The following is a 16,765-nucleotide window of genomic DNA, read 5'->3' on the forward strand; positions in this document are numbered from 1 at the left end:
CAGGGAGGAGGATGGTGGCGTCGGCTGCGGAGCCCCGCGGAAGATGAGAGCCCTTGGCCCGGCCGCTCGAGCGAATTGCGGGTGCCCGCTTGTAAAGCAGGTGCAGGAAATTAAACGGTAATGCTCTTTGGACGGGTATTCGCTGTGCTGCCGTTGGAGAGGCTGGGAAAGTTCGTCGTGGAGAAGTTGCTGTGTCCGTGCAAGTGACTGACAGAGCAGCTCTCCTGAGGAATATGGTGCCTTACCAAAATAACTACAAAAATGTAATCTCTGCATCATGTAGATACATTTTTCTTATCACATTTTGTGTAAAAAAAAAAAAAAAAACAAATGACTTGTCATTTTCTGTGTTTCACTAAATTCATATATTTCTATATATTGTAGTTGGCTTAGAAGAAAGCTGGTATTGTGTTTAGAGGACAAAGATACATTGATGAAGCCAGCTTGTATTTATTTTAAGATTTAAACTGTAAACTCAGTACAAGCTGCTCTAGGCCCTTGTATRTTTTACAAGGAAGAGAAATACCGTATTTTTCCTTGTTTTGCATTTACACCCAAAAAAATTACATGTTGTCCTTGTATTCAATGACTACTTCAGCAGTCGTTCACAGCGTTGTGACACCAAACAGTTAAGCTATCATATTTAAAACAGGAAATCTAGGAGAAAAATAAAAAGAAAATAGTCTTTACTAATGAAATGAAAAATTCATTTGTTTGGCTTTATAACTACTATCTTTGAGTTAATATTTCTGTAAGTGTTACTCATGACCTTAATAACATACTAAGAGAATATATTTGTCATTCATTTCCAAGTTCATATGAGTCCATTTTTTAATAGCTCTTTAAAGCAGATAAATGGTGTGTATTGTGTATGACTGATGATTTACTCTTTTCTTTACAGTTGAATTCTTGATATGGTTTTCTGATGGGGTGAAGAAGAAAAAATAAGATGACGTGTTCTCAGTACAAGTATTCTCTGTTYCAGATTTCTGGCTGATTGTTCACATGAGTCCAGGAGGAGATGAAGTACCTTGGATCCTGCATACTTTGGCTTTGTATGGCAGTCTGGCTCCTCCTTCCTCTCTCTACTTCTGTGGCTGTCACTGACCACACAGGTACTTCTAATCTTTTTTGCCCATCACAAACCAAAGGCACAAATCTCAGTAGTGAAAGAATTAAAAAAAAAAAAAGTACATGGAAAACAAATGAATGCAAGTAGGTGCAATTGCAGACACCAGTGGCTTTATCTCTGTCTTTGAAGAAGTCTTAAGTTTGAAGCAATTCCAGAGCAATCTGTTTCCTGTACTTGGGTGGTGAATGTTTGGAAGCTGTTGTAGTTTCTGGGAGTTTTATTTTATACTTTCTAAAATTACCATAAAAAAGAGAAAATTCTATATCAGGGCTTGCAAAACCTTTATGAATAAGATCTTGTGGCTTAATTATAGGAGATTAATGCTCATGTTGACATAAGCAACCTAGTGCTCAAGTTAACCTCACCTAACCTCAATCCTCAAAGCCAGTCAAATGTTTCACTGATGTAAAATAAGGCAGAACTTTGTATCTAAGAAGACAGGGGAAAGGAATGTAATAGAATTGTTTAAAGAAAAAGCTTAGTTACGCATCTTTTGCCAATTTACCCTGACTTCTTCTTATTGTCAACGTGTTAACTCATTCTGTCACTCAGAACAACGCTCCTTCTCCAGCTCCTCTTCTGTTATCCATTTAGTGTCCTTTACTTTGACTATGCTGACAGCAGTAAACCTCCATTAAACATGTGTCACTTGTATGTTTGTAGAAGAAGAAATCGTCAGTTTTCTGGAGTTGCTCCACCTCAGTGTGTACCTCGGCTTTCTAGAAATTTCCTACAGCTGCTAACAGGGAGAGCGTGTTTATTGCTATGTAAGCAGACATAGGAAATACTTGTTTTTCCTTTTTTAAAAAACCAAAAATTATTTTTAGTAACACTCGTTTCTGAGAAGCCTGATGGGCGATAAYGGAAGCTGTAGGTACACAATACCTTTGAAACTCGGCAACACCTCTGAAAGCCAAGAAATCTGAAAACTCAGTGACTAGCGTAACAGTCCTTTCACTGCTCCTGCAAAAAATAAAAATGGTAATATTTAATAAATACTAATTGTAATGTGAGCTCCGGGGTAGTAGTAATGCACAGTGGAGAATCTGAGTTTAAGTCAAAGCCTTTTTTGCATTATAGTTTTTGGGCAGCAAAGCTAAGTGCTCCAGACATGAATTATTCTTGACCCCTGGGAGAGCGTGAGCCTCCCGTAACAGCTCTGCCACCCTCCTCACTAGCTGTCTGAGGGACTGGGTTGCCTTACCTGGCGTTTCTCGCTGGAGGATTGCTAAAGGGAAGCTTTGAAGGCTGGAAGAGCGCAGCTGCGCACGGTTCCCTAATAACATAAATGTATAATCTGAATAGTCTTAAAATGCCAGGAAGTAATCTCGTTCTCCTCTTGTTGTCTAATGAAAAGATACCTTAGTAAAAGGTAAACCAGTGATAGAAAATGTGACAGACGCAGTGAACTGTGAGTAAACAATGTGTCTGAACTGGACGTTGGGCTCTGTTAGAAGGTTGTGGTTGGGCAGCAGGGAGAGAGGCTGCTGTTCTCCTTAACGTGGTTGCTACAAATGGCTCAAAGGGAACCACAGGGAGGTAGAGGAGAGGTCGAACATCTGAAAATAACTGAGGGTGTGCGATTGAGCGAAGCTTCAGCAGGATGAGGTGGCAGGGGCAGATGGTGAGGAACAACATGTAGATAGCTGGCAGCATGAGAAGCCCTGCCTACAGCAGGGAATAAGACTCGGGATGTAGCTTCAAGGCAATAGGAGGAAAGAAAGATATTTCTAGAGACTGAAGAAGTGGTTGCTACTCAGAAAAGAAATGCATGTTATCAACCAGAAAGCAGGAGCTCAGAAAGAACCTACCTTGCAAGTGTGCTGTAGTCAGGGGAATAGGTGTGCTTGCAAGCATTTTTATTTAATCTATATCACTTGGCTGAGCTGAGTATTCTGTTTCAAAATTGTCTTGTTCTAGTTTGATAAATTATATGCAAATGAAACTGTTAAAAATCAGAAGTGTGCTCATTCCAGAAAAAGAGGGCCAAGTCTGTCTGTGTTTTGCTTGAATTAAAATCCTGTTTTGGAAAGTAAAATTGATTTACTTGATGTAAAGTAAGCATGTAAAATTAACATGTAAAAAAGGAGAGAAATATTTAACCTCAGCTTTTGTGTTTTTTTTCATTCACTGACTCTCTTTTGGCCCTTTATTATCCCCTGTGTATCATTTCTGCTTTGGTCCTTCGCGATATGCCCAGGCTAATTGTTTATCAGAAGGAAGCAATTACTTCTAAAGATTAAAATATAGCAGATCAAAGGGAGAGGTTTGGGTTATAAATCTGAAGTTTAGGAATTCTCCAGAATCATGCTTTTGACTTGACTTCAAAAATAAAGTCTGTCTTAATTTTCTTTGTTGTCAATTAATTGTTTATTGTTGGGAACATTTGGTTTTAGAGCATGAACATGAGGTCTTGTAGTGTATCATGTAGTGACACACAAAGTTTCAGTGTGATCATTTCTATTTTTTTAATATTAAGAATATTAATAGTTCTGTCTCATTCCCAGATTATTGTTGCTTTGTTCAACTTTCTTTTGCAATTACTTTTCTTCAAAATCACTTGCTAACCCATGACAAATGTAGCATAAACAAAGTCCTGAGACTGTCAGCCACAGTGAATTTCCATTGCCTTTTGACGTGGAATGTGTTGTGAAAAATATTGGCTCTAGATCATAATTTTAGATAGGCACTTTAACCCAAATACAGTGAATRGTTTCAAGTATGCAGATCAGTTCAGCTTTTCTTTTCAGTTTTCTTGTTCTAGTACATAGACAATCCTCAAAGACACTGCTCCTGTAGTTCYTCTCGTATAAAACATATTCATTACATTTAAAGAGTTTAAACTCTCAAACTGAGTATTTAAGGCTGGATCCATAAACTSTTGTTAGTAGTGCAGTGTTTAAGCTACCCGGCCACCGCTGGATTCCTTAGCTTGTAGTTAAATACCAAGGCTTCTCGGGCAGTGAGAAGGTAACTAAGAATGTGGTTCACCAAAGCTTGTATATTGTGGGAAAGCCACTTAAGCAGTACTGTAAAGAGACCCCATGCCACAGAGCAAAATATTCTCAGCTACACATACTCTTTCGGAGTGAGGCCTATAAATTAGATCAGCTTTTTTTTTTTTTTTTTTTTTCATGGAAAGCTAGAGAAAGAAAAAACATTAACTCCTATGGCCAAGATATTCATCCAGGATGAAATCCTGTTTTTTTTCAAAAATCCCTCTTCTGCATGGGAAAATCCAAGCCTCCAATGTCTAGTGTGAGTATCCTAACGCTAGAACTCTATTGGTGTGGATTTCTTAATGTCTCCTGCCAAAGTTGTTATGTTGTTTACTAAATCTAAATATTCCTTGGACTTGGACTAGTCCTCTCTGTATCAACAACATGTACTCTCTGCCCTTCTACTTCCCTACTTTGGTTTAATTAACATATTTATTGTTAATGCAATATGAAGCAGCTTCCAGTGTGAAGGAAGAAAAAAAAATCACACCTGATTTTCTGGTTTCTCAACTCCGGTGTGGACGCCTTAAAGGTGGACTTGTTAGATATTGTTGCTGACACATTCAGGTATGCCACACACTCCAGAGAGTTTAATTCYGTCTATCTTTATATGAAGTCTGATCCAGTTAAAGTGCAAGGCAAATGGATCCTCATCTAATCTGGGATTCTTCCTGGTGTGTAATGTGGGAACATGTTAAGTGGGACATTGCTGTTGGGCTGCATTCATATGGCTGGTTATGTTTGCTGACAGAAACCTCGCTGCACGCAGAATGTGCATGACGGCAATGTTAGATGGCCCTGAGAACTTCAAATGAATATAAACTTCACTTACAACATAGCAGATAGGTACTTGTGCAGTGAATCTAGCCATCATACRTTACGTTTAGACTAGAGAGACCAAGAGTGCTTATTGGAAGCTACAGTTCCCAGTTAGCAAGCGCACACAAGAGACACAGGTAAGAGCGAGACAGAAGCATGCACCAGTGTCTCCTGCCTCCTAGTTTTCATGGAAGGGAGAACTGGGCATGGGGCCTAGGTGGATGGAAGCTGCGGTGTACTTCAACAAGTGCCCTGCTCATTCCAGGAATTCAGGACTTGCCATGGCGTGTCCCACCAGATAAGTCTAGATGTAGCCCCATTACTTGGAATTTATTTTTCTGCAAAATGTTAATATTAAGAAAATTTGTTATTAATGTCTTACTGTAGAGACATAGATCATAATAATCTGTGGTATGCCTGCTTGATTGATATATGTACATGTTTATGTTTATAATATGTTGATAACAATTACATTGATTTTATAATAGTAAGCTCCTATAGTAGAGCACATTGATTCCTGAAGATTAAGATCTATAATCTGTTCTGTGGGTAGGAAATTTCATTAATTTATAAGTAGATTACACTTCAGGTCTGGAGTCACCATTTTAATAAGAACTGTGGATCTCAAAACAGACAAAGGCATTTTTACCATGTGTAGAATAATCTACTGTGTAAATGTAAGCTTGTTCTTCATGCTGCTACATGGTGCATTGGTATATTGTAACAGGACAGGTAGCTGCATGGTTTCCATGCCTGGATTAGCAATAAGGATTTGTCTTGTTCTTTCCTGACTGCCTTCATGTAGATCTTCTAATTCAGCTACCCATGCGCTGAATGGGTAAACTGTCTATTTTGTCTCGGGCCAAAAGGAATTATACATAAAGACCTTCTGGCGTTACTTAAAATCTTGGAAGAGACTTTTTGTCTTTATAACTATAGAAAGATTTGTCACAATTTATGATGCTAAAAGTTGTCAATCTGGGTCTGGAGAGCGTTGCCTTAGCACTCTAGTAGAATAGGATCGAGCTAGAGGAGTCCAACAGCAACATAAGATGGAAGGAGAATTGTAGTAACCCTTTCGGTTTTTCTGGGGATGTGGGATACAACCAAGTAAGTAACACTTACATGGCTGTGTATGCTCTGAGTGTTATGCCACTGATAAAAATAGGTCCACAGTCTGGTTTGTGGCATGTGAGGAATCATTGCTATCATCTGGATAGCACAGAAATTAAGGCTTGATTCTTTATTTGGATATGGAAGAAAGGGGCTGGAGAGAATAAGCTGCAACTCCCTGGTCTTTAGCCACTCAGCCTTTATATAAATTAATGCTGCAGAGAGTACAGTCTTTTTTTTTTCTCCCCCCAAATTCCTGTAGACATGTAGACTTTAGCTGTTTCAGGTGAAATCCTCAACAGGTTGTATCTGGCTGCTCTTATYATACATACTATAAGAAAAATATAAAGAAAAAGCAGTTTGGTCCCATGGTCCAAAGTTTTTATATATAAAAACTTGAATAGAAACTTGGAATTAAAAGAATATTTGTTGGTGTATATGTGAAATGAAGTTGTGACTTCAGCCATAACAGGCTTCTTTTGCACCAAAATATTTCTTGTAGTTGCGCTTGTGTAAAATTACTACTACATTTGCTTCTGTACAGTTGCTACAGATAAAAATATATGGTGTTTAGTTTAATTATCTGTATAAATGGTTTAAGACTAGATTTGTAGATTAAAGAGTATCTAAGGTGAGCCTATCTCTGTCTCTTGGGGTGTGTACATCAAATAAAATATCCAAATTGCTGTATACGTTAGTATGTGATTCCAGTGAATGCATTTCACACGACATAAAACTCCCTGTAAACCAAGTGTAGTGAAAGATTTAATTTTGGTTTTTGAGATTTCAGCATGAGTACTCTAACAGTTCTGCATCTGTTGTGAGGAAATGGAATTTACAGTGTGAGTTATAGTTTTTAATGCGTATGTTTCTTCTTATTTCACTCCCTCAAGAAATTTCACATACAGATATGTTTAGTGTACATATGAAGGAAAGAAATACAGTATCTTTGTGCCTTTGAAATAAATCCACTTACAAGTTATGCTATTCCTGATTGGTAATTGCAACATAAAGGACGTGGTATTGAGTGCAACTTGATGCGTGTTGCAAAAAACTACCTCCACTCAATCTTGTCTTAAACAATTCACATGGGTTTCATTAACCATGTTGTTGGAAAACTTCTTTATTTTTCTATATAATTCAGTTACTTTTTTCCCTTGTTATCTGCAACTAGCCATTTGCATTCCAGATTGAGCGCTGTAATGCATTTAATAGAATTTAAGACTTGTAAAGGATAATATACTTTCTACATTACTGCATAATGAATGACAAATTTAATGTGCTTTCAAGTTATAAATATAGCTATTTTAAAGGCCAACTTGCAGTCTGCATACTCTTGGAAATTTTAAAATATAGATGATTTCCAGGTTAATGCTAGGCCATTCCTCCTTGCTTTTTTCACTGAACTGACACTTTGGAAAGCCCCTCGTCCTTCGCTCTTTAATAACTTTAGACAGCTTGGCAGTCTTTTGAGTCACTTCAGCTTGACACAGCGCTCTGTGCTTAATAAGTACGTGGGCCAAATCCTGCTTGTCTTCTTCCTTTTGATAGTTTCAACATGGTTTAGCAGGGTTATTCGCAAAGTTGGTTAAAGAAAAAGCCCTATTTCAGACCTGTGCACAAAAGTAATGTTTTTCTGTAGCTGCATCTTAAAAGTGTTTTTTTACTCTGTATATCTGTGTGTGTGTGTGTGCGCGTGCGTGTGTATATATATATATATATATATATACACACACACACACACACAAAAAAAATAACTTTATGATAGAAGGGTGCTACACAGCTTGCTTCAGCAAGCACATCGTTACATCTGTTTGTTAGAATTAACCTTTGAATTTTCCATGTTCCAAGTATTAGCATATTCTGCTTGTTTRCTTAAACATATTGATTCAGACTTAATATCCAGAAAAGCTGCTTATTTTTAACAGCTTTTTCAAAACATAAATTTTTCTTGCATTGCTTATTGTATGATAGCATCCCTGTTAATCCATATTTTGAAAATAGTGTTCCCTGAAGTAATAATGGATTACTGCCATGATAATCGAGCATTTATGCTTTTCTGCTGCATTTTCATTGTAATATTTACTTACTGAGAAAAAAATTTCCTAATACTTAATTAATAAGTAAGTAGAATCCTAATACAGATTTCCTAATATTTAATCTACTCAGAAATGAAAAATTTACAGCAGATGTTACTGCTTTATACAGAATGAACATGGAAGGAACTTTGTAAGAATTTATTTTTTCTGCTGGTGTATCATTCATGTGAGCTTTAATCATAAGCAGTTGAATTAAAGTAAGATAAAAATTTTGTTTGTTTATATTAAAAGTGTAGTATGAATATTTGAAGTATATTGTAGTATGTGAATTGTAGTATGAATACTAGAAGTGTGGTATGAATACCACACAATGAAAAATATCATTGCTGTTATTTAGATTGGGTAGGTTGTTTTTTTTGTTTTTTGTATCCTAAAGATAAACAAAACCAACTTTCCTGTTAATATTACTAACTACAATTTGTTTTATTTTATGCAGATATTATAATCACTAACTGATTCATTTTTATTTGATAAAGTTTTATGGTATATATTTAACTATTCTTTTGAAGGTTCCATGTGTCCTGTGATGAGAACAGTTGTCCATCAGCTCAGACAAGCCAACAGAGATGATCTTGGTGTTTCAGGTAAATGACTTAGGAGGAGTAGAGTATCTAAATTAATTTGCCTGTAGTGGATATGACTGTAGTCCCACAGAAGCTGGCTGTAAAGCTGTAGAAGGATAGTACAATCTGCCACCCCCATGCTCCAAAAACTGCTGTTGGTTTTAGAAAAGCGAAGTTGGTCAAAACCAGAATCTGATGTTTTTGAAAGGTACTGTTTTGCGTTCTCTGTGTGCAGTCATGTCCGTTCTCTTCTCAAGCATGCTGCAGCTCTGAACTACGGATGTTCTTATTTGGATGATWAAAGGAAATAAACAATGCGTTTATCAGAGTCAGCTCCTGCTGGAATTCTGCACTGAAATCTTCTCCATTGGGAAAATTAATGTTGGAAGTTTCTGTGACCTAAAATACGAAAGTATTGGATTTCAAAATAGCATATCAATCTATACTCTGGAAAGTCACCAAGTATCTCCCCTTGGTTTTTAAAATGGCATTAAATAAACTAAATCAGTTCTCATATTTTGCAGGATTTGATCTAGCAGAAAGTTTTTCGCTGAGACAAACATCTTGTGGAGGGGAAAAAATCTGTTTTAAACTGGGAAGTGCACCTCTCATCAGAGACACAAAGTAAGTTACTACTTAAGATTAAAATCTTATAAGGATTATAGGTTTTAGGTATTTTCATCTGTAACAGATTTTTCTGTGGGGGAAGCAGTCTGATCCAGGTGTTCGTTCTTCTGGAATCTAGAAACAGCTAGGTAGAAAGTTAAAAGCATGTATCTTGTTCATTCTTAAACAATTCTTAAATTCTGATATTGAAAATTCTCCTTTTTATACAGAAAGATTATAAAACAAAGAAAAGGAAGAGCATTTTGTTTCATAATAAAATAGGAAGTGTTTACCTTGCTATTTTTTTCTTAATGAAATCATCTGCCCTGTCTCTCATTGCTGCTTTCAGAGATAAAGACAGACGGATGGTCAGCATTTCCTTAAAAGCTGTAYTTTCACGTAGATTTTTGTTTTCAGTGAGATTGACACCTTGCCTCCAAGCACCAACAACATGGTTAGTACTCAGTGTTCAGAGGAGACTAGGCAACATCCTATTATAACAGAGAATGAAAAGAAAGGCAGACACCCCATGGAAAATTAAAAGCAAGGTGAAAGAGAGCAGGGTGAAATGGAATTGGGTGGATTTATGTTTGCACTGGGGCAAGGAAATGGTGAGAAGCAGTTCAAGTTCCCCACGCTTAGACAGTGGAGAGAAAAAGAATCCTTGCAGAGCTTCTTGGTTGCGATACACTCTCAGTCATGGGGTTGTGGTGTCTGTACAACGTGTTCCTGCGATGACSTGGGAAGCAGCTGTATTCTCATGTTTTCAGGTTGGGTGTTCTTCATTGCAAGAGCTCTGGCTCTGGGTTGTGCACAAAGAAATGCAGCCGTGCCCTCTAAGTTCCCCTCCGCTTGGATCCCGGCGGGAGCAAAGAGGAGTTGTGGGGCAGAGCAAGGAGGAATTGTGGGGCGGCATGACGCCAGGGACCCGTGGAGAAGGAGGAAGGAAGGTCCACAGAAACCCAGACACAAAACAAAATGATCCYGGGGACAGAAGAGTGATTAAAAATATGACTCTGGATATTCTATGCTAATAGAATAGATTTTAAGTTATCCTGAGATATTAGATACTTCACATGTTAGATTAATACAGTTGTGTAATTCATTAAAATTGCATAAAATAATCACTTTTATAAAAACCTCGAATTTTTGCTATATATAGAGAGAAATGAAGATTCTAGATAAAACTGACTGTCACAGAAAGAGCTCTGCTCTCTTTAGCATCTTCCCAGTATTACCAAGACTGTCTTTACGAGAGTAGCAGGTGAAATTAGGTACAACTCRTACCAACCTTTGCTAAAAATATTTTGAAAGTAAGAAACATTTATTTATTATTCATTTTCAAAATTTTTATGTTGTCAGTATGAATAGAAGGGGAATATGAGAATATAGTAGAGTAGAAAGTAAAGGCAGTAACAGAAAACACATGGCAATTTTCCTTTTTTAGGAGTAAGTAGTTCAGTAGAGTTTAACCATGTGCAGTCAGGAAGAGAAATACATATATGCAAGATGATTAATTTCCTGAAATTGTTAGGAAATCGACAGCCAAAAAAGAGAGTGAAGAGGGCTAGAAATTATAAGAAGAATAAAGGGGAAAATTCGTGATTTTAAGGCATTATTTCTGAGACTGTGATGGAAGGGGCTAATTCATGATGGTGAGGTTGAAAAATGCTAAGTTTTTTCCATTTTTTTACTAGTTGATCTGAATATTAGTGTCTGTGCTTTACTATCAGCTTTTAAAAACAATTATTAATAAAAGCAGCAAAAATGGAGGAATTTGTGTCATGGCTGATGRCTGCTGCTTAGCAAGGCCTTAACTCTTAGCAGCTGGAAAGAAAATGTTATAGAAAGAAATAACACTTCTTTTTTCACTTTATTTATAGGTGGGAGAGAAATATAATATTTGTTTCTTTTCTTTCTTGCATCCACTCAGCTTTTTGAATGGAAGAAGACTGATTCAAACATATGTGGCTCCTTTTTTCTTCATTTTCACTGTAGATTGGGCAGAGGATAAAGACTTTGAGTAAAGGGTATACCTAGAGGACAGAAGGTTTGGTTTTGCTGCTGTCTGTTGCTTATCACGTTCCTCTGCCTCCCCATTGCTTCCTTCTGCATGTATACACATTAAAAAAAAAAAAAAAATAGAGAGAGAGAGAGAGAGAACTAAAAAGAAAGCCTTCCCAGTCTCCCCTAGCAATATTTGTATCCAGTGGATGAGCATGTCCACTGGATGAAGCAGCTGGGATAATTATCAATGAAATACGTAACACTGCTAATRCTTAAATATAGTTAGGCTAAAAAATGATGTGTTGTATTGGTGGTGATAAGGGACAAACTGAACTTCTCTGTCAGCTTGGTGTGGAAGTAAAAAGTGTCTCTCCATATATCTCCATGAATAAAAAAGGGATATATTTTCGATAAAATTTAAGGATTACAGAATTCATATTAAATCCTAGATTTACATTAAATCATAGTTTTTAGTGGAAATAGCCTTATTTTTGCTTTTTTTTTGAATTATCATCACAGAGAAATATAAGTCATAAGTAAAAGCAGAATTTTATTTTATTATTCCAAGTGTTAAATGTATAATAATTTCTGTTATTGAAATAAGACTTCAGACAAGATTTAAAAAAAATGTTAAAGATACTCTTCTGAACTTCTGAGTCAGTTTTAAAAATAAGGGAAGATGGCAGTAAGGAGCTATGTATTTGAGATGATAGGTTTATTGTGAAGGATGGTCAGGAACTCAAACATCTATCTTCAAAGCTTTATAATTTATTTCATCTCAGTTGCCCAKGTACAGTATCGTGTAATAAATTCCTTGTATTTAAAACTCCTTTTCTTRTATTATGTTCAGGTTGTGTAGTTGTAGACCCCTTGTGTTACTAGGTGCGCGAAGGTTTTTAGGATCGTCTTCCCTCAGAAAATATGTAAGTAGACGTGGTGTGCAGTGAGTAGCAGTACAGTGTTTGTTATCCTTCCTGCAGGAAACTGAGAGTATCTGATTAAGCTGACTAGCAAGTATCGAGTGACTTGGTGCCTCTCCTCTTAYATTTCATTCATTCAGTTGCGGTATGGGTGATAGAAAGCTATGCTGTGCCATTTTTTTTGTGTGATGCCATTTTGGTTTTTTCAATGGACATGGAGTAGTGTTGCTCCTATTTATATGTTGTAAATAATTTACAGTATAGTGTTAGCGTGGGAAGTCGGTTATGGCTCTGCTGAATTTTAGTTTTTTCTCTTGACTTTACCTCTTTTTTTTTTGAGGGCAGTTCTGTAGAAATATTGCCTTGCGATAGGAGGTTGGATAGCTTTTGACAGCTATACGGTCGTAATAACAGTCATTGTATAACGTTTTCACTCTGTTTCAAAAAGTACCTTACGGAGGCACGTTTTTGGTAGCTGCGGTTGAGTAAGTACTGCCTACGCAGTGTCTGGCAGGGTAACGTAGAGCTCGCAGACATCAGCAGCCCTGAGCTCGGTGCCGTTAGCAAGGGCACGCGATCTGCCTGCGGTGTTCAGTACCACTGGACATGAGGCCTTTCAGGCTGATCTGCGCTCCTCGGTTGTCTGAGGGGGAATAGCATTATGCCAAAATAGTTTTATCGTCCTTTTCTAAAGATGCTTCAGATGTCGGTTGTTCCCTTTTCTGGTTTGGTCTTCTCTGGGGTGCTGCTGGGGTGTTTTATCTCCTCTGTAACACATGTGCAGAGCCACTAAGGCAGCTAATAAGTTGATTTTTACTGAGATTCAGAACGCTTTTGACCTGGAGGTCTGTTGCCCRTGTTTATGAAATCTTAATGGTACAGTCATTGCTTTCTTGTTTAATAGTTTGGCTCAATAAATCATATTAATTTACYAAAGAGTTTATCATAGGCTGGCTCTTAAAATGATCTCAGAAATACAGCAGTTGGGATTACTCTCACGACTGTGTTAGGAATTTTTCCACTTTTGATTCAAGATCCTGAGAAAGATCTTGGATTTGGACTGTATTTGGACTATGAAGCTCAATCAGCAGTGCTGTCATCCCCTGCTCACAGAAGAGCTGGGACTATGGCTYGGGCCGTATTTCAGAGAAAGCTTCACCCCCTTGTGGTGTCTAGTTACGGGGTGTAGAAATACTGTTACCATTTTTGACAGTATATTCCAGCTCTGAGGATTTTTTCTGTTAAGAAGAGAAAGTGGTGATAAAAGAACTTTTCTAGGTTTGTTATTTTGTCTTTTTTTCTTTGCTAACCTTTTCAATAAAAAAAAAAAAAAAAAAAAAAAAAAGCCCAGATTTCTGTTTCCTGGGACACAGCCAGCATCAAGCAAAGGCAGTTTCTATATTCACCATTAGACACTGCCTTATAGCTAGCACCGTGCTCCCCAAAGGTACCAGGCACGTGTTTTTGGCGGAAAAGCCAGGTTCCGCAGTTGTCCTCAAAAATATTATTAAGATATATAAGAATTAGTATGCCTAATTCTTAAATGTTATTTGAATGGATAGATGTGAGATTTTGAATGGGTAGATGTGAAACCAGTTTCCAAAGAACATCCAGCACCTTTAAAATAATACTGTGCTATAAGATAATACTGTTACTCAAAATGGCAGTGAAGCAGCGCCTCTGCTTGGTGGCAGTAGTTACGGTGAATGTGTTAAACAGTTATTGTCTGTCTTTACATGTAGTCCTTGGTCTACTTAAATATTAGTTACGTAAGAAACCACCCCTTGCTTCCTATCCCAGATTCTTTTGAGGTTATTTGAAGTGTTTGAGCCAACAATGCTGAGACTGAAATGTCTGGTATTTTGGTTGCAGGGTATTTTCAAGAAAGGGGCCTTGTCTCTGGAATTTACTTCCTGAGTCTAGGAGCCTGAATTTAGTGCAAATCCTGGTGCTTTCCTCAGGTCTCTCAAAGCAGTGGATCAGAAGCTGCAGTGATAAAATTTCTTTCTTTTTCTGCTCCTGGTTAAAGGTACTGAAATTGTGTGCTTTGTATATATTTCCAAAAATCTGAAATTATACTGCATTTTAAAATTAAAAAGAAGTAGAATACAGGGATTACTATTAAAATAACAACTTGGAGCTGTAGCTAGCATGTGAATACCAATTATTTCTTGTTATAACTAAGGAGAAGACTGAGGCATCCTATTATTAAAAATGATAGGAAGAGGCTTCTTTTAAAGAATTAAAACATGTGAATGTCTTTTTCTGCATATTTGGATTATTACTGTTTGCTCCTACCTAAACTAGTTGTTTGTACATGAAAAGTGCCAAGATCTTTTATAAGTTCTAAAAATCAGGCATTAGTTTTAATTGCTCTGTTAGGGTTTGTTTGCTAAATATGGAATTTATCATTTTGTGATTCAATGTGCAGCTTGCTTTGTAGAAAGAATTGGGAAAGCAAAGRTAATAGCAGGTATTGGGGGGAGAGGAAGGGTATGTATATTAAAATGTATAGTTCTTACATTGAAAGCAGACTGTGAGGCAACAGAGAATAGAAAAGCTATTTTATTTATACCACTGACTGTAGTAAATCTGAATTCTTTGATCTTTACTGTGTCTCAAAGACAGTAGAGCCTTTAATGTAGCAGCCTCTTACCAGTTCAGTTGGTGAGTTGGTGATCCAGCCAGTGTTGGATTCATAGACTATTTCTTTCCTTTTTTTTTTTTTCCCAGCAATATTGTTCTTGCCGTAAAGCACTGACAAATTAAAAGAAGGGTCTTCTGTGAGATGTGTGCTCTAAGGGCGTTGGTCCATAAGGAAGAGTGTGCAGGAGACCATGGATGTTTCTGTGGATCCCAATTCCCCATGCACCTCTCAGGTCAGGKTGAAAATTAAGACAGGCAGTAACCAGTAACAGAACTACTGGATGAACGTGTAATAAAGGCAGTTTTACTTATTTTGAAAAACATATATTTTAAATCAGACAGGTTTTTTTCCCCATTGCCTGTATTTTAAAGGAAAAAAATGTCCAGCCAACATTATTTGGCAGAGAGTAAAATTAGGAATTGATCTTCACAGCCCTTCTCTGCTGTTCTCGGCCTTCATCTCACTTCTTCCGTGTCAGTCCGGGGCTCTGTGGTCAGCCAGGCCAGCAGCTGATCCCACCCAGCTGCGTGATCCTCCCACAGCAACCTTGGGGAGGGAGCAGTGCCGCACCGCTGAGCGGGGACAGAGGGATACCACAGAGCTGCGGCTCTCTGCAGCCTGCTTTAAGCAAATCCTGAAACTGCACTTTCAGTTTAATGATTTAACCTGCTCCCATGGAAAACAGTTCTGTTGCTCTGAGGAAAAAAAMCAACATCTAAGCAATTCCAGTTTTGCCAGGTGCTGCTGTTTGGAGTCCCTCACTTCTGTTCTCATCCGACAATAATCATTAGTTGAAGAGAGCCTTAAGTCACACCTGACTGTAGGGAACTTCTACAAGAGTTTATATGTCTCTTTCTTCCTCTCCCCTAAACTTGCTAAATTTTAAAACCTTTGTAAAATTGTCTTACTTCTTTCTTGTCCGTCTTCTTTGAAGAAATATCCCCCAAAAAGTGAGTGAAAGAAAACACTGTGAGTCAATGAGGGGGATGCTGATGTAAGTCTATAAAATGTGTTTTAGTAAGACCGCTAGTCATAAAAGTCTTAGAACAAAAATATAGTTGCAAAATTCATAGTTTGAAGTTCCTTAGAAACCAGAAGTATGGGTATATGCAGTAATGCCGTATGCAGCCACACACACTTCAGTGAAATGTGCTGGATGCAGTGCATATATCTGATCATAGAGCTTAGTCCCATGTAATGTTGTGTAGAATTAGAAGTTGGAAAATAATTTATCAGTTTTGCTGACTGGACTGAGAGGATTCATATGTGTTTGTAAAAAGCATATAATTTCTCGTGCTGAAGTGGTGGTGCCATGTATCAGCAGACTGCAAAAGTAAATCAGAATTTATTTTGTGTACTCTGTGATTTAACAGTTTATGAAATGTTGTTTGCATTAGCTATTGTCAGGCATTCCTCTTGTTGACTCAAGATGTACCTGCAAAAAGATGTTTGTGCTGATACAACTGTTACTACATTGAGGCCTTCATAGTTTAAAGATGTCATAAAATATCACACCCTGCCCCCTCCCATTTTGCCTCCCAAATTGGTAGTACTGTGGCAAGAAAAGAAAAATCTGAATTTTAGTTTTTCTATCTAAAAATAGTTCATGGGCTCTCTCACAGTGAAGCTCCCTGGCGCTTTTTTCATTACGCTGATTTTTCATTTATTTACAGTTGTTTGTGAAAGATTTTTGGCCTCTAGCATTTCTCTGTGGTTAGCTCTTTGCAGTTTTTATCATCCTACCATGGAATATTTTTGATAGATGAAGGAGATAAATTGCCAAACATTTAAAAATGCTGCTTTAATTTTGCATGAACAGTATCTTTCACACTTTTTTTTTTTTTTTTTTTTTTTTTTTTT

At 37.3% G+C, this 16,765-nt stretch overlaps 1 protein-coding gene across 3 annotated transcripts in view; it reads left to right on the plus strand.

Moving 5' to 3' along the window:
- Positions 1–16,765, plus strand: part of COL19A1 (collagen type XIX alpha 1 chain) — a 213,410-nt gene that overhangs the window by 737 nt on the left and 195,908 nt on the right. For all 3 annotated transcript variants that reach the window (XM_085316027.1, XM_085316028.1, XM_085316029.1), the window contains exons 2-4: positions 986–1,115; positions 8,672–8,746; positions 9,250–9,349. In XM_085316027.1, the coding sequence (XP_085172153.1) occupies positions 1,022–1,115; positions 8,672–8,746; positions 9,250–9,349 (269 nt within the window). In that variant the 5' untranslated portion in view covers positions 986–1,021. The remainder of the gene's footprint in view (positions 1–985; positions 1,116–8,671; positions 8,747–9,249; positions 9,350–16,765) is intronic.

Source organism: Rhea americana, unplaced genomic scaffold (genome assembly GCF_003343005.1).
Source record: "Rhea americana isolate MKP2758 unplaced genomic scaffold, rheAme1 scaffold_45, whole genome shotgun sequence".
NCBI lineage: Eukaryota > Metazoa > Chordata > Aves > Rheiformes > Rheidae > Rhea > Rhea americana.